Below are 23,384 nucleotides of genomic sequence, written 5' to 3' on the forward strand. Positions count from 1 at the left end.
AATGATGGAAATGTGCTTGAGGAAAACACAAAATGTCGATAGGGCTATTGGAGACTTCAAACCGCAGGTGCAAAAGACACCTTAGTTCCTGGCGCGTACTTAGCGAAATATTAGGGACCCTACTGTTTGTGTGTGCAGGCGGTGGCTCTGTGGAGCACTTGATTAATGCTATACTCTCTTCGATAGAATATTCGCGTCTAAACCGTATACTTGCGCCCACTTGCATTTGTTTGGCATGAATGTTTATGTAAGTAAACTGAGAAGCAAAGGGAAGCTAAATTTTGTTCCAGGTTTGCGTACACTGAAACTTAGGTGTCTCACCCATGTCTTTTTTTTTTATTCGCTTCTCGCAAACACCATGCTCGCGTAGGAACCAGCAGTAGCCATCCCGCGTAAAGCGAACGCTTAAAAGGCTTGGTACACTTTCACAAATGAGTTTCATTCCATCCTGGACGCGTTGTACTGCACGCCAGAATACTGGGGAAAATAATTATTCGTTTACGTGTCGTACTTAGCGAGATACAACCCCTCGAACACATTCCCGAGCGAAGCGCTGATGTCACAGAGTTCAGAGTTGCGTCCATCCTCATTGGCAGCCGTAAGCACGTGACTTCTCGTGCGCTGCCTCACTGGCGGCGGGGTGGGCTGGGCCAGAGCCTTATGAGTTTCGGTATTCGCAGTGCCCGTTTTCTCCGCTTTTAAAATACCCTTTCGCTGTTAAACTTTCAATGTTGTTCACATAGTGCAAACAACCGGAGTTTACGTTTATCTGAGATAGTGTGGGATCACCTGTCGCAACCCCTTTAAAACCATCAGCAAGGACACTTACTTTTGGCGCTGAACCGGATGCAGGTGGGGGCTTTGGGTACTCTGGAAGCTTGTTCATAGGGATTATTCGCAGATCCTCTGCGTTCGTGGCCTTTATGAACTCCTGCGGTACGATAAAACTGATTGAAAGGCAAACAACATAATCTTCAAAAACTACAGGAAACAGCTGTGTCCTCTTTTCTACGCGGCTACCACGTCAGGGCTGCTCCAAGCGACGGCGGAAAAACGAAGGGACAATTTAGACGTTCTTAAAATTGTAATGTTGAAGCTGGTAGCTCATTCTAATATTAACGTCAGGTCACAGAATCATCAACTAGACGTGTCGGGAGCAGTGCCTTGGTTCGGCCTATATTGACTTCCCGTTTACCCAATATGGGACCAACTTGAGGCAAATATTGAGCTGTTGTTTGGGCAATACGGGGTGTACATTGGAAATACTGGAGCTGAATATCGGCTGGTAAAATTAGGCCTTGCTATGGCGGGGTTGCAACTGTAAAATTGGGCCACCCTTGGGAATCCGAGAAAGCCAATATTCGTCCAGCCTGGGACCCACATTGGGGTGCTGCCTGGGGGTTGTCTCGGGTCGCCTGCCAGCAGTCCCACAAGCCATCCCAGGGAGCACCCCAATGCGAGTCCCAGGCTAGACAAATATAGGCTACCTCGGATTCCCAAGATTGGCCCAATTTTACAATTGCAACCCTTCCCAAGCAAGGCCTGATATTGGCAGCCGATATTCAGCTCCAGTATTGCCAATGTACACTTCATGTTGGCCAGGCGACTGCTCAATATCGGCCTCACATTGATCCCATATTCGGCAAATGGGAAGTAAATATAGGCCCATCAAGGCACTGCTCGCGACACGGTTGTCTCAAATCGGTCTGTCAGCAGTTCCGAAGCCCATATTATTGTCGTCGCGCCTGGAAGTATTTACCAGTATTAAATTTAAAAGTGGACCATATCCCAGGCAGCACACCAATATTGACCCAATGTGGGCTGCCAATATTGGTGCCACATGAAAAGTGCAACCAGGATCCCCGTTGAACGAATATGGGCTGCCTATATTCGCAAGCAATTTTGCCCAAATTGTGCAATTCTTTCGTGATAATGCCGACGATGAGTCCGTGGAATAATAATGCATTATCCGGCATAACATCCACCCAGAAAGGTGATATTACTTCATTCGCTATTCTTGCATTCGTGCAGATATAACTAATCCTCGTAGCGTCGCGTTACAAAAACAATACTACATCTCTGTAGAAACGTGCACAGGTATAGGGCCCGTCTTGCTCAAGGATCCAGGTAGTCCCACAGAACGACCAATATGAAACATCCCTAAGAAGCATTCATTGAGATCTCAGTACTATATAACAACTTATAACCCGCACCTAGAGTACAAAGGAGCGAAACACTTTCGGACATACGCCTCAGCATCTCAGACTGTATCTGCAGTAACTTCAAGGCACTTAGCATTACAGAACGTATATCCCTTTCTATCAGACACTGCGTTTTTTACTTGACCTGCAGCTTCCAGTGTCATAGCAGAATAGAACCATCGACATTTTCGCTCGAATGAAACGACCAATCCGAGTGTCGCGCATGCGCATTACGAGTTGTAAGACGCGCGATTTCGTTGAAACGACCATTTCGTGTATCCCGCAGCTACGAGCGATTGGCATCGCGAAGCAAGGTGACTGCTGTTTGCATCAGATGTACCAGCTGAGTTACAGTGCATGTTACAGTGTGATTGCCAGATGTTGACTGTTTCGAACAATGTGTATCGTCTGCGGGAAGTTATTTTCTGTAACGACGTATTGAGTAGGGTATTTCACACACTTCAACGTCCAATCTTGCCGTCCTGCTTGGCATTTGGTCCAAGTACCCAATACGGGTTCGTCCCATTTTCCGCATTTTCAGACAAGTTGAGGTGCACATGGGCGCCCCATATTGCCGACATTTTCCCCATATTGGCTCAAACTTGCCATATGGGCCCATATTGCCAAGTTTGAGCCAATGTGGGCAAAGTCATGGCAAAACGGGTACCATATTGAACCCGTATCGCCAATGCTCAGCCAATATGGGCCCAATATCGTCTGCTTCCTGGGATATTACTTGTTCTACGGCTATATGTAGACCATGTTGCCCAGTTTCATTCAATATCATTTGTTCTACGGCTATATGTAGACCATATTGCCCAGTTGCATCCAATATTATTTGGCCGGCAGATATATGTATGTAACAATAATAGCAGTTTTCAGCCAATATTCGTTTGCCGTCAGCTATATGTAGACCATATTTCCAACTTCCATGGAGTATTGTTTGGCCGACGGCTATATGTAAACAACATTGCCAGTTTTCAGCCAATATTCCTTGGCCGACGGCTATATGTAGATGATATTGCCCATTTTCATCGAACATTATTCGGTCGCCGGCAATATGTTGACCATATTGCCAACTTTCACGAAGTATTGTTTGACTGACGGCTATATGTAAACAATATTGTCAGTTTGCAACCAACATTCTTTGGCCGACGGATATATGAAGACCACATTGCCCACTATATAGGGTGTTTCTTTTTCCCTGCAAGGGGAGTTGCCTTTGGACGCTTTTACTTTTGTCATTAGCGTATTTAACGGGCCTGCTTACTAGGAAACCGTAATTTTTTTCTCAATTAGGGGACTAATTAACAGATATTTTGCCCACTTTGAGCCAATGTTGTTTGGTCACCGGCTATGTTCGGACCGCATTGCGCACTTCCATCCGACGTGGTTTGCTCCTCGGCTATATGTAGACCACATTGCCCATATTCAGCCAATATCGTCTGTTTCATGGCTAAATGGCGACGAGATTTCCAGTGACCAGCGAATATTGACCGGTTGATGGCAACCTTGGATCAACATTCCCATGTAGTAACGAATATTCGAAGAATAATAGTAAACGTGGCCCTATATAGGACCGATAGTTCCAGTGTCCAGACAATAATGGACTAGGATAGAGTCCTGCCTGGGACAACCATAGATGTTGTGGACTCCAGAGGAACTTCAAGTTGTGTCCTACACTGTCCGGACGTCCTATCAACAAGGGTATGGGCACTGTTCGACTCAAAAGTATTATATTTAATGGAACAAGATAATAGGTTTCTCAAAATAAATAAATAAAAATACGTCTGTTCTTTTTGCCTTTATTCTGCGCTAAGACACTTACTCGTAGTTTCTCTCAATACTCTCCTCAGTGTTTGCTACGCATTTCTTTGTCCTCATGTCACCTACGCTTTTGAGGTATGCGGCCTCCCCTGTTCCAGTGATTTTCAATCCCCCTTCTTGGCCTAGAAGCGTGCCCTGTAGTGTAGATCATTCTTCATTTAGAAAGCTGTGTGTCAGAACCATTGGTTTTTCTTCTCAGCTCGCTTTATGATGTCATTAATCTTTTGAAATGTAAAGTAGCACAGATTACACACGCAGACTATACAGGATGTCTCTTTTTCTCCGCAACAAATTCTCCGCAAGGGGAGTGGCCTTAGGACGCTTTTACTTTTGTCCTAGCGTATTCGACGGGCCTGCTAATAGGAAACCGTATTTTTTTTCTCAAGTATGGGATTAATTAACAGATATTTTAATCAACTTTTTAATTCTTGACTTTAGGGAGCACGTTGCAATTACGATATTAAAGCCTGATGTCCACATGATGCGCTTGACCATCGATGCTCGTGCTACAGACCTAACTATTTGACCTCTGTCGTCTGCCGTAAACCGCAAGTGGTTGGCAAAAGAGTGTCAGCGACGTTGATATCTCCGCCCTCACTTGCGCCGTCACTCAGCACTCCGTTAGCTCCGGGAAAAATTCTTTGTCACAGATCACAAAAGAGATGAGGTTGGTGGCTACAGAATGTACCTCCAAAATAGTTACCCTGTATTTACGGAGAAATCGATTTTTTTGTTTGCCGTCCGATCGTATGCTAAAACTAGTGACGTTACGGTCAGCTTTGGCTTTGGCTCTTCTTGGCTTGTTTACTTGCTCCGCAATCGCAAGCAATCGCCAGGCTGAAAGCGAAATCGAGACTCGCGCGTACATACAAGCACCACGAGCACTGTTCTCTTCGTCTAAATTTGATCATCGTCGTTTTCGTTCGGCTGGTCAGTACACACAAGTTCGTCTAAGATGTCATCTTGTGAAAGATGCGGTGTGAGAGAATTGTGAGAATGCCGTGCTCCGGTAAGTGTCCGCACGAACTTGCACTATGGCTTGCACACAATATGTGAACGACAAATATGGGGCTGCTGAGCCCTATAGTCCGTGTTGTATGCAAAACTACGCAGTTTCTCAGAGCAGTTGGTTGCGAAATTACATGAGTTTCAAGAAGCCTGTGCCTGGGCACAAAGACGAAACAGTCACAGAAGCTGAAATCAGCAACACCTTTGGGGTTCCTGTTTTAAGACACTCTGTGTCTGTCTTCACTTCTGTATGATCGCGCTGGGCCTTTTCCCAACCACGGAACTGCCCCCTATCCCACTTACATGGCAGCATTATTGTTCGTCTTTGAGAGCCGGGCTGTGCCTGTGAATCCTGTGTGTTCAAGCTGTAATGTTTATAATGTTCAAGTTCAGTGTTTTAGTCCACTGAAGTTGACTCCAGCAACCAGCAGGCCTTCAAAGCGTGCTCGAGTACCTTGACCAGCAGGGGATGGCAGTCAGCCTGCTCAGTGACCGATAAGCACATTTAGGTGAAGTCCTTCATGAAAAACACTCATTCATCTGTGGATTCCCGTTTCGACGACGTGCTGCACGTTGCAAGAGGTAATAAGTCACATTTTCTAGTGCCCACCGTCATAACACACATGTGCAGTCCAGCTTGTGTATGTTGGTTGAGAACATATATTCTATTAGAAGGGGCACATTTTGGGGCAAGCTTTGCTGTTAACATTATTGATCACATTTGTAGCTTAAATGTGTAGATGCTTTTTGTGCATTTTTTTAGCTGTGTTGGCCTTAACCGGTATGATTATAATCTCTACTTCTCCTTGCTCCGGCCCCAGCTAAATAATACCTGCAGCAGCATTGCTGAAGCAACATCCGGTGCTACAAAAATGGTGCCACAGCATTGTAAACCACCTCTACTGGTGCGCATGGAGAAGCAACGATAATGGGGAGTTGGTCCTGGTAAAGTGGCTCACGATATTATCATGGATATTTGGATCATTGTTTTGTTTCACATATTCATGCGAATCAAGGTATTCATGCAAGATGTGCACACAGAGACATTGAAGAGCGGCTTTGGCTGAAGGTGATTTACAATATTTCAAGCTAGCAGAGGTTACTATATAAGCAATTGTCCTGCGTTCCTCACTTACAGGGATTGAAACATTCGAACAATTGGATAGTGGATGTACCTCCTCTTCTGAAGGACATCCTGTCATTGTGTGCACTACAAGTTTCTTTGCCTAAATGCTGTTTCTCGGTCATATCAGAGCACCGCTTCTACCATATCTGTGTGCCACATATGGTATCCACACAAGAATAATGCACGTGCAAAAACTACTGAAATATGAAATTGCATTGTTCGTTTACTGCGCAGGCCGGTTCTGTCTGTTTTAAACATTATAATAATGCCAATTTTCATGTTAAGCTATGTCCAGGAGCTTACTGGAGCTGTGCGTGTAGTGACTGTTCATGAGACCCTGACCAGAAGCAAGAGGCTACACAAGCTCACCACAAGAGATACAATGAATGAGTCACTAAAACACCGACAACTCTGCAAAGCATTAACTGCAAGTGGACAATAGAGGGACTTCAGTGAACGTGTACAAGCAGTCTGATACCTAGGATTTTTGGTTTTCGGCACCTCCTTCGCCATTATTCGGTGGCTTCTGTAGGTATGGGTAAACAAACACGAGTTTTCTGTGCGCACGGTAAACAGAATACCAGGTTCTTTGTCCATTTGAACTATATGAAGTGTCAGGGAAATATTAGAGGGGTTGGGACGCTTCCATAGATGTGGTTTGTTACATCATGGGTGCATGTTTTCCACACCATAATACAGATTATTATTTTTTTGTTACGTGTTATACCTCACGAGATAAAAACCCTCGAACAGATGCCCGACTGGAGCACAGATGCCACAGACCTCAGAGCTATACAACCAATCCCATTGGTAGCTGTCAGGGGTGACATTCAGCATTCACGGTGCCCATTTTATACACTTCTATTCCCACCTTGGTTGTAACACACACATTGGTACAAAGAAGGTTTTTTTCGTTTACGTGGGATGACGGTGTTGCAACACCTCTCACTGATTAGTGGGGTATGACCTCATTTTGGCAATAAGGCTGACCACAGGACACCTAAACTGTACCGAGGATTTGTCAATCTTGCAGTGTCTTGTTGTCAGTGTCTGCCTTGTTAACCGCTGGTGAGCATTATGCAGGTCAGTCACGCAGTTCTATAATCTCTGTTTATGGCAATAAAATTATGTGTAACGTGTAAAACTACAGTAGCTGTGGAATGTGTGGAAGTGTGCATTGATACTAGAAGTAACCTGGCTGCTGAAACCAATACCCAGATCCAGATGTAATGATGACGTAGCCAGATGATGTATGCAAGCAACTCATCACCTTCTTTCTTTTCTTTTTTAGTGGTTGATTAATGTGTTGTGGCGTGACTGCATTGGTCTTGTGAACCAGTGGAAGTGAGATGCGAAGATATCCCTGATAATTACACTTCCATTGTGTACAGGATGTATGCAGAAACGCGTAACCCGCATTTAGGCACTTAGCTTGTTGTCTACCTAACTAACGAACTTCCTGTAGCGCACGATGGCGCATTTATGTGTGCGAAATCTGCAGAAAAATCGTGGAAGCCATACTCAGCTTAAAAAATAAACAGAGCAACGAAAACGTCGGCCTCCACCTGCAACCTGCGCACCGTGTGAATGAGTGGGAGGTGCTAATTATTTAAATAAAATTTCAAATGAGTTTCGTGAAAAAACATAACTTCTAAAGCAGGGCGCCGTCGGCATCAAAATGGGTACTACCCCTTTTGGGACCTTCAGTGGACACCTTTTAGAGAAAAATCTGCCACAGAAGCGGGTCATTTGTTGCAGTAATTAATTAGTTTCGGTTTACATATTTTTGTCGCGGCGAAGTGCAAAAGGACGTAATTCATTGGTGGACATGGGAGTGGAAGAGCGACCTTTTGCGCTTCACCGCGACCAGCCACGACAAAAATATGTAAACCGAAACCAATTAATTACTGCAACAAATGACCCGCTTTGGTGGCAGATTTTTCTCTAAAAGGTGCCCACTGAAGGTCCCAAAAGGGGTAGTACCCATTTTAATGTCGAAGGCGCCCTGCTTTAGAAGTTATGTTTTTTCACGAAACTCATTTGAATTTTTATTTAAATAATTAGCGCCTCCCACTCATTCACATGGTGCGCAGGTTGCAGGCGGTATCGGACAGATACTTGTAAAAAAGAAAGTTCTTCGATTGGTGCGCCGGTTCGCGAATTATTTAGCCCGGGGATTTAACTGAAACACCCGGTATAATTGCACGAAGCCTAGGCGCAGAGGTGGTATCAACAACGTGTTTTGGCATTGGCAAACCATCCCACAAAAAAAACAAAAAAAGAAACACTGCAATCAAGAAGACTAAGTCGATCGAGCAGACGCTCCCTGCCACCATCGCTTACGTCATGGTTGATTTACGATTATTTAAAATATGGGGCAGTTTTCTGGAAATTAACTGTGGTTTCAGACACAGGTCGATATGGGCTTCCAGAATATCGTTACAGTTTCAAAAAATCACGGTATACCCCCGGAGCTGACGTTTAACGTCACAGAAAAACGTCATATGCGAAAACCGTAGGGGAAGTAGTATATTTCTTTTCTCTTTTCTTTCCTTCCTTCATGTGTTCGGAGTCGCTCGCCGTATCTCTCCTTTCATTCTGCTGTACACGGCTCTTGCCCTTAACTGGTACCGGCACGATAAGCGCTGATATGTAGTGATGATCAACAAAGTTCCTTGCAAGAAAACAAACAAAGAAACAAAGATGGTGAAACATACATCGAAAAGGGTTTGCCTGAATTGCGTATGACGTCTTTCTGTGACGTAAAGTGAGGGCGGAGGTATCCACATCACTGTCGCTCCTTTTCCGATCATTTGCTGTTCACAGAAGACGGCGGAGGTAAAATACTTAGGTCCGTAGCACGCGCTGTGATTACTTGTATCACGGTCCTTTGACACTCTCTCTGGTCACGAAACTCCGCCGGAAAGTTAGCCTAGGGACCGGAGCTGCCGCGCGGCGGCGCGCGCATAAGCAGCAGGTGGCACTGATCTCGATTGTAAAAGGCTGGATCGCGGATAGGGAGCGCGAGCGTGAAGAAACCGGCCGCCATCTTACGGTACCTACAACAGTCGCCGCAGCGATCATGGCAACTTCTTGCAATTACGGTCGTACCAACCGTACTGGCAAGGTTACAGGGCCTAAATTTATACAGGTGAGTCACTCTTCATCAAGGAATAAATAGGCGTCCATTCTGTATATTTAGTTGACCATTATGAAGTGTTTTTTTGCCCAAAACGAGCACTGGATGCAGGTTGCTTGATCGCTCTTCCGACGTTCAATCGAGCACACTTGCATTTTACCCGGCGGCAAATACAGTTTGAGTGCATAACATGCTTGAAAGAACACGTTACACTACACAGGTAGTGTTGTCATCAATATATGTGCGAGCACTCGAGCGCTTTTTTGCATGCATTGCTAGCATGGTACACGGTGTTCTCTGCGGAAGCAAGTGCCACATTCATTTCTTTGAATTACATTCGCGCACAAGTTCGGTATTACGTCATAATGAGACCACGATTGTCACCTTTTTTCATGTATTGGTATTGTTTTGTGCCTTGGTTTTATTTGTGACAAAGAATCCTACGTAACGGTGGTGTGGCGCGACTTGAATAACGCCTTTGTCTGAGCTGTATCGTCAGCTTGTTACGACGATAGTAATAATTTGTAGCGTGTCGTGCTATTTGAAGCAGTTTTTAAGGCAAAAGTGGTCTCTCAATACAGGTTTCGTCATGAGGGCTACCCAGTGAATAATCTGTGTAGTGTGATACGGCTGGGTGTACAGGTATGTATCACGTTCCTCATCCACTGGTTTCTACTTTACAGGAAGGAACAACCTCAGTGCACGCACTGTGGTTAGCCTCTCTCAGTTTTGCATATTTTCTTACATGTTCACATCAGAAACACACCTTACACTTTAGGCTCCTTCACCCAGCAATATAATAATTAGAGATTATAATTCCTTTTAGAAGAGTTCCCCATATTCTTTTTAGAATAGTTTTTCATCTTTTTAATTTTTAGAAGATACAGGGATTGTAAACCATGTTTTAAACTGATGTTTTAACATTTGTCCAAATGCATTTATTAAACAACATATTCGTTTTTAACTGGTTGCACCCAAACCAATGTTCTGATGTATTATTTCCTTTGTTGTCGATGCACCATAAAAATTGGAATAATCATCATCAATGCAGGTTACTTCACAGCTCCCTCGACATATTCAAGAAATGGGTGCAGAACCTGCGTAATGCCCACAAACTTTGATTACCACAGCACCTCCAGAAAGTATGTGTCACATGGGATTTTTAAATGTATTCACAGTATATAATACCTTGTATTAACTGTTGTAGATCTAAGCCGTCTCTACAGTACACTCTCAGAAATTAAAACCGTGAGAACCGTGATAATTGTTTCAGTTAATAGGGCATGCACATATATATGCTGTAAGAAGAAAATTATTTCTTGAGAATGCACTTCTCTGGCTACTGGTGTTGTTTACATCTACTGTTGATCACATTCATTTATCACATATTATATTCTTATATATATTATTATATTAACACATATTTGATCACATTAAATTCAAAATTCATCATATATAAGAAAATACCAGGAGGGAAGTTGCTATTCATTGCTCATTCTAACCTAAAATTGAGTGCTACAAATTTAGAGAGAGTACCTGTCCATTGTCATTCCTAAAATATATATTGTCATTGTAGCAAGGTCATAAAACAATAAATGTAGTCTTTTGTGACCTCCCTGCACGTTCATTGTCTCCTGAAACGCATAAGTGCAAGAAATAACTTGAATAAACTTGATGTTGTATAAACTTGATATAAAATGTTGAATAATATAATGAATGATATAAAATGTTGAATAAACTTGAAATTGTATATATTTCTTTACCCACCATCAGTGACCTTCTTTACAAAAGCATATCGTGTTAGATATTTTTCACAGACGGGGTACACAAGGGCCAACATGACAAAATCACAACTCTTTCAAGCTCCAAATCGTCCTGCTGCAATTATCCTGTTGCAGACCACACGTGTGTAGTGCAAGAAGGCCCTTGCACATCAAAATGTAAGATGGGAGTCACAGTTAATACAAAGTGGTTCCTATGAGAGACTTCGATGCTGAACAAAATTGTGCAAACTGCGGAAGGTGCCATAGAAGAAATTCAGAAAGCGTGTCTGGTCTCACAACGGTGCTACGACGCTCTCTTTTAGATGACGATGATACTCATTGGAGTTTCAGATGTGCAGCTGCATTTTTTCGAACGTGCTCCACGTAACAAGCATGACAAAGTCAGCACTGGATAGCAGGCCCCCGTTCCTAAGCAGCTTTGCTCACGCTGCAGTTGTATTCAGCAAAAGCATGTGAGTACTCGAGAAGGACATTCAGTTTGGCATAACCGCGCCTGCAAATAATCAGAACAAATGAAGGAAGAAACAAACACACATAGAAGGGCTGTACTTCAAAAAGAGGTAAATCTTGTGTCTCAAGGAGGTGTTACCACTTTTAAGTAACTTAATAGATTAAGCTTACATCACTACCTGATTAACTGTCCTAACGAGCGTGTTCTAATTGCGTGAAGCAATTAGATCACGCTCACAACGTATTTGGGCTGCTTCGGTGTATCCATATTTGCGAGGCAAAGCACCGGTCGTTCACTAAAAGACACTTTCTGCTGCGGTGCTTGATATAAATCATACGAAACCGATACACGGCTAAAACAACGGCTGTGATTCTACAGAGCGATCTCTTTCTGCCATGCGAGTATATCCTTTCCCGGACCGTTCTTTATGGAACAATTTTTGTCCAGAACGCAGCACGGGATATTACATACATGGTGGTTGTTAACCTCACATCATTTCTTGTTGAAATATTGGCTGGGAAACGTACAGTAGTACAATCCCCAGCGCTGCACTGCTGTGACGGTCTAGTTTCGGAATGCAAAACATAACATAATTAAGAATCGAACGGCAGGACTCGATAGGACGGACGTCACTGTTAGGATACATCAGTATATTGGCACCTTACAAAATTGTGTGATGACAAGCAACGATCAACGCCTGCAGCGCTATAAATACTCACAATCTCCGTTGCCTCCCATTGTTTTCTATGGGCGCACACTGCGCTTTAGGGCCTCCCAACATGGCGGCCCGAATGCACGCCTCTCCCCCGCGAGCCCCTCTCCCATGCGCCATCCAGCCTTTATAGATAGAGATCAGTGGCAGGTGGTGACGGTCACGTCTGGCGCATCGTAGCCATATGTTCGCGCGTGGGCTGAGCTGGCCGTTTTGGGTGGTTTTGAGCACAGCAAACCAAATAATGTTGTTCAACGTTTTTTGAATTTTGTTTTATTTTATATGTGCACGGGTGTGCATATATAGCTTTCTGAGCAGTATAATCGGCTGCGGACGAAGGAGAATTTTCAGCGAGAAATGGCTTTGACATGCCGACGTCCAAGTGGGACTGATCGCAAATTTGCAGCGGCGCTTTGTCACTTAAAAATGCTGTTTAGGCAGTTATCTCATCGACACGCTGTACTGTAAGTTTTCGATCTCGTTTGATCTGTGAAAAAATTAAGACTCTACCTGCGCTACAGCAATGAACCCAATCATCATTTACTGCAGATTTACTATTTTAGGTCGCAGAACTCCACAATACTGCTATTGCAACGTGTTTCCCACACCATGGAGGCTTTAATTAACTACATTTTATGATTGTATTATACATTTTATGATTCGCGAAACAACAGTGATCACAATCAGAGGCACTGGCAATGAGGACTTTATATCACAGAACGTCAATGGCCGTGAGTGACTGGGCTTTACAAAATCAATTATGATAATCGGCAAAAACAATGTTCCAGGGCAACTCATGAAATGACCAAATGCCTTACGGCCTTGGATGGCCAGACTTATTTGCACTGTTCACCGGCAGTGGTGAATCTTTCCTGCACCTGCAACAGGGCGTGATCTGGGTGTAGCCAGGTTAAGCATGTTGTTTTTCTTTTTTTCTTTTTTGCGGGCAAAGAAGTGCAGCCGACATCTAACAAAAAAAAATTAAGCTCTTCAGTTGTTTTCTGGATTTAGTGCGCTGCATCCAACGCTAGGACCCGGACATATATATATATGTGAGGTACATGTGACACCTTGAAAGTTGCACAGACCTGTGCCAACTTTCTCAGCAGGGTGTACTGCTTCTATTGTGTGTCCCACAGCTTCCGCTTTATTCGGTCAAGTTCTGCATTTATGCACACATGTGAATCAGTCCGACAGGAATTGTTGCAAGTTTTACTGCAGGCTAGAAAAGATAAATTAATGAATGCGTGTTATTATGGCCTCTTGTTGGCTGCATTGCAGTCATATGTTACAACAGAGAAGTTTCAAAGGGCTTCTATGAATAGTAACGCACATTCTACTCTGATGCGCCTAGCTGTCGCCTTGAACGCAGAGTTGTCCTGTTCCAACGTCAATGAGAGGCGCCGAGCTTCTACCACCACTACTCATCCGTTTTCTTTTCGAGAACGGTTTCGCTGCTGGCAGCCTCGTCGTTGCGCGACTTTTAGGCTTTGGGGTTCTCTAGTATTGCGGACACCCGTCAAAAATTCGTGGCACGGCCTCAGGACGCAGCTTTGACCTGTCGCGAGGCATGATGACCCTCTCTTTGCTTGCGGTGTCATTCAGAGCTTCGCGTGTCAAGAGGAATTCGTCCGCTCTGACAATGTCGGATGTGTCAAAGTGCTTCTCGCACGCACGTGTCCACCTTGACTCAAAGCTGAAACGCGAGTCCTCTTTCTGAGGTATCGAACGCTTCCACTTGTCTCGCTTGATGGCATCAGTCGGCAACGCGAAAAACGATACTTTTTCACTAGAATTATCATATCTCGAGCGACACGCTGGGATACAACACGTCTGCGGCATGCATAGATTACCCGAAATCTATTCACAGTCTAAGGATGCACGTGGATTTCAGGAAGAAGCATCTAAACTGGTCAAAACGCCGGCAAAAGAAGAGGCATTTACCCGTATCAGCTGGCGTTTTCTCCCCAAGTAGCCACACGCGCGTCTCCGCGCGGCGGCGGTTCTCCCTAGGCAAACCTGACCTCTTGTTCTCTGGCGGAGTTTCGTGACCAGAGAGAGTATCAATGGACAGTGCTTGTATGCTTCATCAGTGGTTCGAGCGTATTATGTGGAAATCAGGCGTTAGCATCGCAACTGCAATGTGGTCCCTAAAGTAAGTAATTAAAAAGTTGGTTAAAATATCGCTGTTAATTAACCCCCCTACACTCTTAAAAATGAACTTCACCGCAGAGCACGCTCCTTGCCAACCATTATCTCGAATGATATAGTTATCTGCCCTGATTTGTTGAAAACAGGGGGCGTACGCCATTTCTGTGACACTTATGCTGTTCATAATTGTCACAGAAAAGGCGTACGCCCTCTGTTTTCAACAAATCAGGGCAGATAACGATATCATTCCAGATAATGGTTGGCTAGGAGCGTGCTATGCGGTGAAGTTCATTTTTAAGAGTGTACACTCTAAAGTCAGAACTTCACCGCATAGCACGCTGTGCGTCAACCATTCTACAGTATGATAGGGTTAAAGCTTCGGATTCGGAGAGAGGGTATGGGCGTACGCCTTTTTTTGTCAATTAGTATATATAAACATTGACACAAAAAGGCGTATGTCCCCTCTCTTTTCGAAACAGAAGCGATAACCCTATCATTCGTGGCAATGGTTGGCGCATAGCGTGCTATGTGGTGAAGTTCTGCTTTTAGCGTGTAATTGAGAAAAATACGAACAACAACACCTTTATTTCAGGAAGATGGGTGGCGAGTTTCATCGCCGGGGGCGATACTCTACTCCATTGCTGGAGGTGAAGCGCGGAATGAAGTATATGGGTCCCGTTACAATGAGGATCGAATTCCTGTGGCGTCCAAAAAGGCGAAGAGAGCCTTGATGGCAGAGCGTTGGTGAGGTGGATGCGGCCAGGGGCCCAACAATTTTGTGAGGGAGAGGGGGACGGGAGTCTAGCTCGTTGAGGGAGGCGGAGAGTACGGAGCGGGAAGGGTGGTATAGTGTGGGAATGGAGAAGAATGTGCTCGAGATCTTCAACAACACCGCAGTGACTACAGTGGGAACTTGTCTCAAGCGGTAGCGCCACTGTGCTATGAAGGCCACGTCGAGGCGCATTCGATGAACTAATGCGGCGTCTTGACGAGAGATATGTGCTAGCATGCGGAAAGCGAGCGTTGGGTCAACTCTGCTCAGCATGGCGGGTAGTGGTGTAGTATGTCAACGGTCCGTTGGCGGGTAGCCAGAGGAGTCACAAGGCTTCGAAGTATGGACCGCCGATCGCCTCTCAGCAGTGCAATACGCGTCCGTGTCCGAGACGAGAGAGCTGCTTCGGCGGCGCTGTCCGCCAGTTCATTGCCTTCGACACCGCAATGGGCCGGAACCCATTGGAGAGCTAGCCTATGTCCTGCTTCGTAGACAAGTTTGTAAGCGGTTAACACATCCATAACCAACGGTACTGAGGAGCCTCGTATGCAAGATTTTTCAATTGCTTGCAGCGCAGATGCTGAGTCAGTAAAGACCACCTAATTCCGAGGGGGGAAAGGAACGATGTGCTTCAAAAAGAAAAGTATGGCGTAGAGTTCAGCAGCTGTGGATGATGTACAATGCCAAAGGCGACGTCCTTGAACTATGCCTTCGTCGTGACAAATGCTGACGCGGACTTGCCATTTCGAGATGCGCCATCGGTGTAAGCGGCGGTAGGGGTGGAAAACTTCGCGTCTACGAGAGCATAAAAATGGGCTCGAAGGACTTGAGGGGAACCTGAGCTGTGCGGACCTGGAGGTCAGAAAGACGTGCGAAGGTTGGTGGCACAGGCACAAGGGGGCGTTCGGCGACCTAAGGCAACACCCCTTTTTATGAAATTTTGTTGCAGCTAAAAAACCTTGTATTTTGTGGTCTTTCAACTGCCTTCTATGGGAGCTCGATTTGGAATGGAGTACCAGCGCATTTGCAATATTCTAACAACTTCAGATCATTTAGAAGAAGCACCACACAGCGTTTTTGACGTCTTTGTAACGTGGTACATCTTTCCGCACGCATAACACACATGCTTTTCTCGTCTTCTCGTTTTTTTCCCTTCTTTTTCTTCCTTTTCCTTCCCTTTTCTTTCTTTTCGTTTTCTTTCATTTTTTTCGTTTTCTTTTTATGAAAGGAATAGCAAGTCGGTCTATGCCTCACTAACCTTTCCTCGTTTTGTTTTTCAATAAACATATCCCCCCCCCCCCCATTTCGAGGTAATTTTGCAAGTGGTGGTGTGAGCGCATCAGAGAAATAATAATAATGCTTCATACATTTTGGTGGTTTCGATTTTTCATTTGACTTCTCTGGCTGAGCTATCATAGAGGGATTGCCCTCATAGTTCAGTCTTCAACATAATACCGAGAAGTTGTGTGCAATAAAATATCTGGAGTGTACGAAACAATAGAAAATAAATAGGGTGTTTTTGAGAGCAGTGTGCTCTGCTTAGAAGAGTATACTACACCTGACCTAAGTTTTACCGTAATACAAGCGGTGTTGACTCTAAATACGAATCTGACACTCACCTCTGACACGCTCTCTGCAAGGTTGTAGAAATCATGTCCGATAAAGTCGTACAGCTTCGAGCTGGGCGGAATGAAATGACGAGTCTTCAGCATGTTGTACATGAATTCGCTCTTCTCCTTGCCTGCAGCATCGCGTTGGCGTTCTCCTATTGCTCTGCTCAGGGGGAGCTTGCGTATCTGAATAGAAGAAAAAAAAAATGCCTGTGGTGTAAGGAGCAGTCAGAGCAAGGGCCTCGGGGGGGGGGGGGGGCGAAGCCTCACGCCTGAAATGTAGGCGACGAAATATTTTCAGTAGTAATTAGTATAGTTAGCAGTGATGGTCAGTAGTTAGTAGCGTGTATCCTCCGCTGCAGGAATGTCAGAGACATGCAATCACACGATATCTCTGCTGATGCTCTCTTACAGATAAGATCTTCTAAGTGTGTAGCGCGTGTAGGAATGTAGTTTAGAATTTCTAGGGTAATGTTGCCACACCCGTGTGTCATTGGTGCGCATGTTTTTGGGAAACTTTAACGAAACGTCGCATTCTTTGTGAATTCTTTCCCTAAGTGATTTGACGCGCTGATTCAAATGCACAGTTACAAAACTGACTTGGTATACGTTTTCGCGCTATCCCCTGCGCTTACCTGCACATAATGGCTACTCAAGTTTGAAAAAAAAAAAGTTCTGTTTTACCTAGACAAGGTTTTGCTTCCCTTCCTGACGTGAGTTACACAGAAGTGTGCCTCGGAAGAATAAAAATAAGAACATTCATCAGATATGTAGGCAGTACCACTCCAAGAGCTCTGCCATATACACACAAAAATTGCTGATGTAACAGGTTTGCTGATTTCGAGTCGCGCAATCCATCTCTTCCGAGGATGCGTCAAAGTAGGCGGTATTCCATGTGTGGAAAGAAGAAAACGCGGAAAGACAAACCGGCTGTCCCCTCGACGCGCAGAGTCGCATTGCGGCGCAGAACAATAGTAGTAGGTTTAATTTGCTCGTCGTTCTCTGCACTGTTTCCTTCATCCATGATTCCAACAGCAAAATACAGGTGCAGGTCAGCGACCCATGCGAAAAGTAGCAACTTCTCCGCAATAGAACGCGGGGTCGGCCGTGTGTACCTGGATCGGCTAGCCCCGAGTTTCACCGCTGTGCGGCGTCGATTTGGCGAAAAACGCGAATACTCGTGTGTATGTACCGCCTCTACTGATAGGTCCAATCTAATTCATACCACGTTATCAGGTGCTCGAACAACATCCGATAAGAGAACTGCATAGCAGGGTTGCAAGAGAGGGTTGCACAGCAATGTGATTTTGCATGTACACCTTAATTGATCACGAGCTACCTCTCGTTGAAGTCGGTATCCTGGTTTTTCTAGGCGGAGAAATTTATACTTCAAAAAAGGAGAGAAATATGTTACCGTTTCTTTTTCTTTTTTTCTTTTTTTTTTGGTAAACGCATTTCCCTGTATTCTGCGACAGGCTTGATGTTCATAATAAGCGGTTGTTGTTACTTAAGTGGAAACTGTGTATTTGGTGATGCAACAGACGGCCATCAAGTGCGTTTGCAGGTTGATCGTTGTGACAGTATATAATCAACCATGCGTGCAGCGCTGTTTGCTATATACTAATAATACTAGTAAATGTATGTAGTAGTAATACATGAATTATGTTTGAGTGAACATGTGCTGGTAGTTACCGAAAGGCATGTGGCAGAATGGTGGGAAACTCGCTACCTGCACAACGACTCGCAAATGCGGGTGGTGGAGAAAGCAGTGGCTTCTGTTCATATATCTAAACTTGCAGCTGAAACGTTGTTGTGCAGCACAGCACAACGTTACGTTCTTTCAATTTTCCTGTATGCGGGTGATCTCATTCCCGGATAGTCTTTTGGACCGGAAATGTGGTCACTTGTAGTTCATTTGTTTACAGAATGTGACCTGACACGCTTACTTAGGCGGCATGCAGACTACCTCTTTAATGTTAGCTCTATATGTGTGAATGTTGAGCTATGTACATCAAATATTGTGAGTAAAACATGAAAGCGGGCACTGGTTCCATGACGCGAGTATTCTTTTCATTGCGAGCAAGCGCCGCGACGCAACTGTGGCGATGAGCGGTATACTGGTGGTGTAGTCCCAATCTGCAAACAACAGTATACCACTCATAGCCACAACAGCATGAAATGGCAACTTCAGGGAGAACGATGGGAGGCAAAGCCGAGACCCGTAGTTGTAATCGAGCGTACCAGACTATACCATGTCCTCTATCCAGTCTATCCACAAGGCCACGCCTTTGGTAGCTTTTTTGATGGATACTCGCACGCTGTTATCTATTCACAAAGTGCACAAAGCGTTGTCTTATATAAACAACTCACAGATACGATCTTTCCAACGCTGTTCGCAGGCGTGTTTGGAACGGCAGTTTCAAAATCGATGGTGAAGAATATTTTGAGGTTGAGCATGAGCATCACTTTCCCCAGCACCCCAGCCACGTCAGGAAGATCGTCCAAGCGTCCTTTTTCGTACGGACTGCTTGGCAACCCAGCCTCGTACAAGGCACGCTTCAAGTGGCCAATGTGATGCTTGGAACGGTCCTTCTCTGCCAGGGAGAAGACAACTCTTATAACGTGAACAATTTCCTGCCCGCTGTCATCGAGTATACGTATTGGGCTACTTGTTACGTCACCGTCCTTCCATACGATCACAATGTATTACGACAGCTTTTCTCAGCGCAGGGAAAGGGTAAGGCTTGGAGAATCCCCGTGACGAACCTGTGTGTCCACTCTCGAGGCAGCAATAACGGATATTCAAAGACCGACTGTATACCCGTTATGGGTCCATAGAATGCACCACACTCTTAAAAATGAACTTCACCGCATAGCACGTTCTTAGCCAACCATCATCTCGAATGATATCGTTATCTGCCCTGATTTGATGGAAACGGGAGGCGTACGCCTTTTTTGTGACACTTATGGTGGCCATAATTGTCACAGAAAAGGCGTACGCCTCCCGTTTTCAACAAATCAGGTCAGATAACGATATCATTCGAGATGATGGTTGGCTAAGAACGTGCTATGCGGTGAAGTTCATTTTTAAGAGTGCACATGCGTCTCACCTTCAGCTTTTAGCTGTTACTTTGTGAGGGCAGAGAGAGAGTAAATTACAGGCAGTTTTCACCGCTTCCGGTTTGATGCCAAAACAGCATCCGGTTTCACAGCAAACACGCTCTGCACCAACCACTGTGCCCATTGATACCGTTATTCGCTTGTGATTTGAGGAGAGAGAGGACCGTATACGCCTTTTTGTGGCAGCTCAAACTGCACTCTTAAAAATGAACTTCACCGCATAGCACGCTCGTAGCCAACCATCATCTCGAATGATATCGTTATCTTCCCGGATTTGTTGAAAACGGGAGGCGTACGCCTTTTTTGTGACACTTATGCTGTCCATAATTGTCACAAAAAAGGCGTATGCCCCCAGTTTTCAACAAATCAGGGCAGATAACGATATCATTCGAGATGACGGTTGGTTAGGAGCGTGCTATGCGGTGAAGTTCATTTTTAAGAGTGTGCCACAAAACTGCGTACGCCTCCCGTTTTCAACGAATCAGGAAAGTGCACGATATAATTCTGCATGGCGGCTGGTTCCAAGTGCCCTTAGTCGCGGAAGGATGGGAAGTCTTCGCGGCACCGGAAGTTGTGGTGGGGGCTTGTTTATATTTACCCGAGAATGCATGTATAGAGCGGCAAAAGAAGAGAGGAGGAAACTGGGGAGCTGCGCGCAGACAGCTGAGCTACTTGCATAGCGTCTAATTCCCCGTGACCTGAATCGGTGAATCTGTCCGACAGGGAGTAATATTGGACTCCTCCAGGGGGGGATAGTTGCTGTCACATTTCCGCGCACCAGATACACTAGTGCAGACATAAGGAAAAAGTAAAGGAAACAATATCTATACCGCGCGCGATAAGCCCGGTAACGGGCGCGAAGTGATCTCGGAAGAATGTCACAGATAATTTGGCGCATTCCATTGGCTGGGTCGAAGTTTCGCCCCGGAAAAGGGCAAAAACTGTTCCATTGCTGGAGCAGGGTAAAAAAAAAATTTGCTCCAAAGGAGCAATAGTTTTTGACCCAGCGATTACTTCAGCGAGACACGACACGAGAAGAGGAGGCATGCGCGCGAGAAGTTGGGTTTCGTGATTTCGGAGTTTATTTCTGGGTGTTACCGGAGGATATTTTTCGGAGTTTATTCTTTTCAAAAAACGAATTTTTTCGGAGCTCAGTTAATATCCGAAATTCGGAGAAAACTTGACCACGCACGCACAGTTATGAAGCGAAAACGCAGTTGTCACATTTATTGCTTCAACACTAAAGAGACACAAGCTTAACAAGCATTTCGTGCGACGTACACTGAGGTGTTCCGCGATGCAAAATGCACCTTTTTCGTGTGCAGTGCTCACTGTTATGCGGCAATACTTACATAGGACAACATCTGCATCGCGATCGAGGGACGATGTGAACTCCTGGAAATCAGGGTACTACTTGACGTTGCCGCAAAGCAGCTTTCGCTTGCGTCCCATCTTGTCGTCAGCACTGCAACTAGTTGCCCTTTCAAAAAGACCACGCCGTATGACCTCGGTTCGATGCTTATACGAGTGCTTAGGTCACATGTAGGACAAGGAAATGGAGGAAACAGAATGGGGAAAAGCCCAGGCGGTGAATCCTCAAGTGGTCCAGATGACCGCCGAAAAAGAAAAAAAAAGCTAGGTCACGGAAACCATTATTATGTTGCGGTGAGGCCAGTATCCGTGGTCAGAAGAAACCCAGGACACAAAAGGAGGCCAAGAACAATAGCCCGGTTATCAGAGAAAACAACTGCCAAGAGGGGTTTTTTGGATTAATCCGATTAGCTTAAAAGTTTACTGGAGTACGTTTTTCTGATTTTTTCAACCCGAAACCATAGCGATAAGTGCGGCTGTGATGTTCGAGCTTTTTTCTTTTTCTTTTCACTCGTGCGTTCGCGAAAACACACTCTTAAAAAAGAACTTCACCGCATAGCGCACTCTTAGCCAACCGTAATCACGAATGATATCGTTATCTGACCTCATTTGTTGAAAACGGGGGGCGTACGCCTTTTTTGTGACAATTATGAACAGCATAAGTGTCACAAAAAAGGCGAAAGCCCCCCGTTGTCAACAAATCATTGCAGATAATGATATCATTCGAGATGATGGTCGGCTAGGAGCGTGCTATGCTATGAAGTTCATTTTTAAGAGTGTAGTCGTGCGTCTCTTGAACAGTGCAAATACTGCGCGTCCCGCTGTGAGTAATTATACAGGGTGTTTCACCTAAAGTGATAAAAATTCTAACTGGCTACGTACTCGCCGGAGGATTGTGGGACGTTCGGCAATTACCTTCTGGGAACTTTTGCAGTCATTTAGGAAGGCTTTGGACAATTTTCAATTGAGGGAAGTTTATTTTTGATAATTGAACTTTGAAAATTGCCAAGCGAACCTCACTTTTTTACAGAAATATGTCGTCCTCCACGGATAACCGCAGACCCAACAAAAACTATGCACCGTATTGCAACAGAAATGGTCGAAGAAAATTAGTCAATTACGCTTTAGCCCCGCCTGCTTGATTTTCGCAACGAAGCGCGCGGCAGATGTGCGTCTAGAGGAGCGAGTGGACCCGTCCTTTGGCTTCTTTGTGATAAGGCGGTTGTTTTGTGATAAGACGGCTGTCTCCAGCATCAAGGTCAAAGCGGGGAAAAGAAAGTAAAACAAAAGGCGGGAACACTTCTTCCTCTCCCCGCATCTCTGGTGCGCTCTTCTTTGCGACAATCAATCAGACGTGGGTAAAGCGGAAATTTTACTAGTTTTTTGACTATTTCTGTTTCGATACTGCACTCTAAAAACAGAGCTTTACCGCATAGCACGCTGTGCGCCAACCATTGACACGAATGATAGGACTATCGCTTGTGATTCGAAGAGAGTAGGCGCCGTACGCCTTTTTCTGGCAATTTGGATATATGAGAATTGCCACAAAAAGGCGTACTCCTGCCTCTCTCTTCGAATCAGAAGCGATAACCCTATCGTTCGTTGTAATAGTTGGCGCACAGCGTGCTATGCGGTGAGGTTCTGTTTTTAGAGTGTATGCATAGTTTGCGTTGGGGCTGTGGTTATCCGTGGAGGACTTCATATTTCTATAAAAAAAACGTGAGGTTCGCTTGGCAATTTTCAAAGTTTAATTGAAGAAATAAATTTCCCGCAATTAAACATTATCCAAAGCCTCCCCTAACGGGGGCAATAGTTTCCAGAAGGTAATTGCCGAAAGTCCCACAATCCTCCGGCGAGTACGTCGCTAGTTAGCATTTCACGTTAGGTGAAACACCCTGTATTGTGCGATTCCTAAGCAGTTTGCTATATCGCATGTGGCCAAGGCCCACCCGTGCGACCCGGCAGGGAGCATGGACGAAACCGGCGCAAGACCAGCGCGGGGCAAAAATTGCTCACCCAGTGGAATTCGAGAATAGTCTAATATGCATTGCCGTGTTCCTTTTTTGTTTGCTTGTTCTTGTTCGACAGCGCCGCAGAAGCAGCACTCTCGTA

The 23,384-nt window shown here is 45.0% G+C and overlaps 1 protein-coding gene across 2 annotated transcripts in view; it reads right to left on the reverse strand.

Annotated features, from left to right (window-relative positions):
• Nucleotides 1-23,384, reverse strand: part of LOC135397743 (uncharacterized) — a 186,350-nt gene that overhangs the window by 68,647 nt on the left and 94,319 nt on the right. For both annotated transcript variants that reach the window (XM_064629339.1, XM_064629338.1), the window contains 3 exons: nucleotides 19,152-19,375; nucleotides 16,791-16,967; nucleotides 830-931 (listed from right to left, as the gene is read on the reverse strand). In XM_064629339.1, the coding sequence (XP_064485409.1) occupies nucleotides 830-931; nucleotides 16,791-16,967; nucleotides 19,152-19,375 (503 nt within the window). The remainder of the gene's footprint in view (nucleotides 1-829; nucleotides 932-16,790; nucleotides 16,968-19,151; nucleotides 19,376-23,384) is intronic.

Source organism: Ornithodoros turicata, chromosome 6 (assembly GCF_037126465.1).
Source record: "Ornithodoros turicata isolate Travis chromosome 6, ASM3712646v1, whole genome shotgun sequence".
Classification (NCBI taxonomy): Eukaryota; Metazoa; Arthropoda; class Arachnida; order Ixodida; family Argasidae; genus Ornithodoros; species Ornithodoros turicata.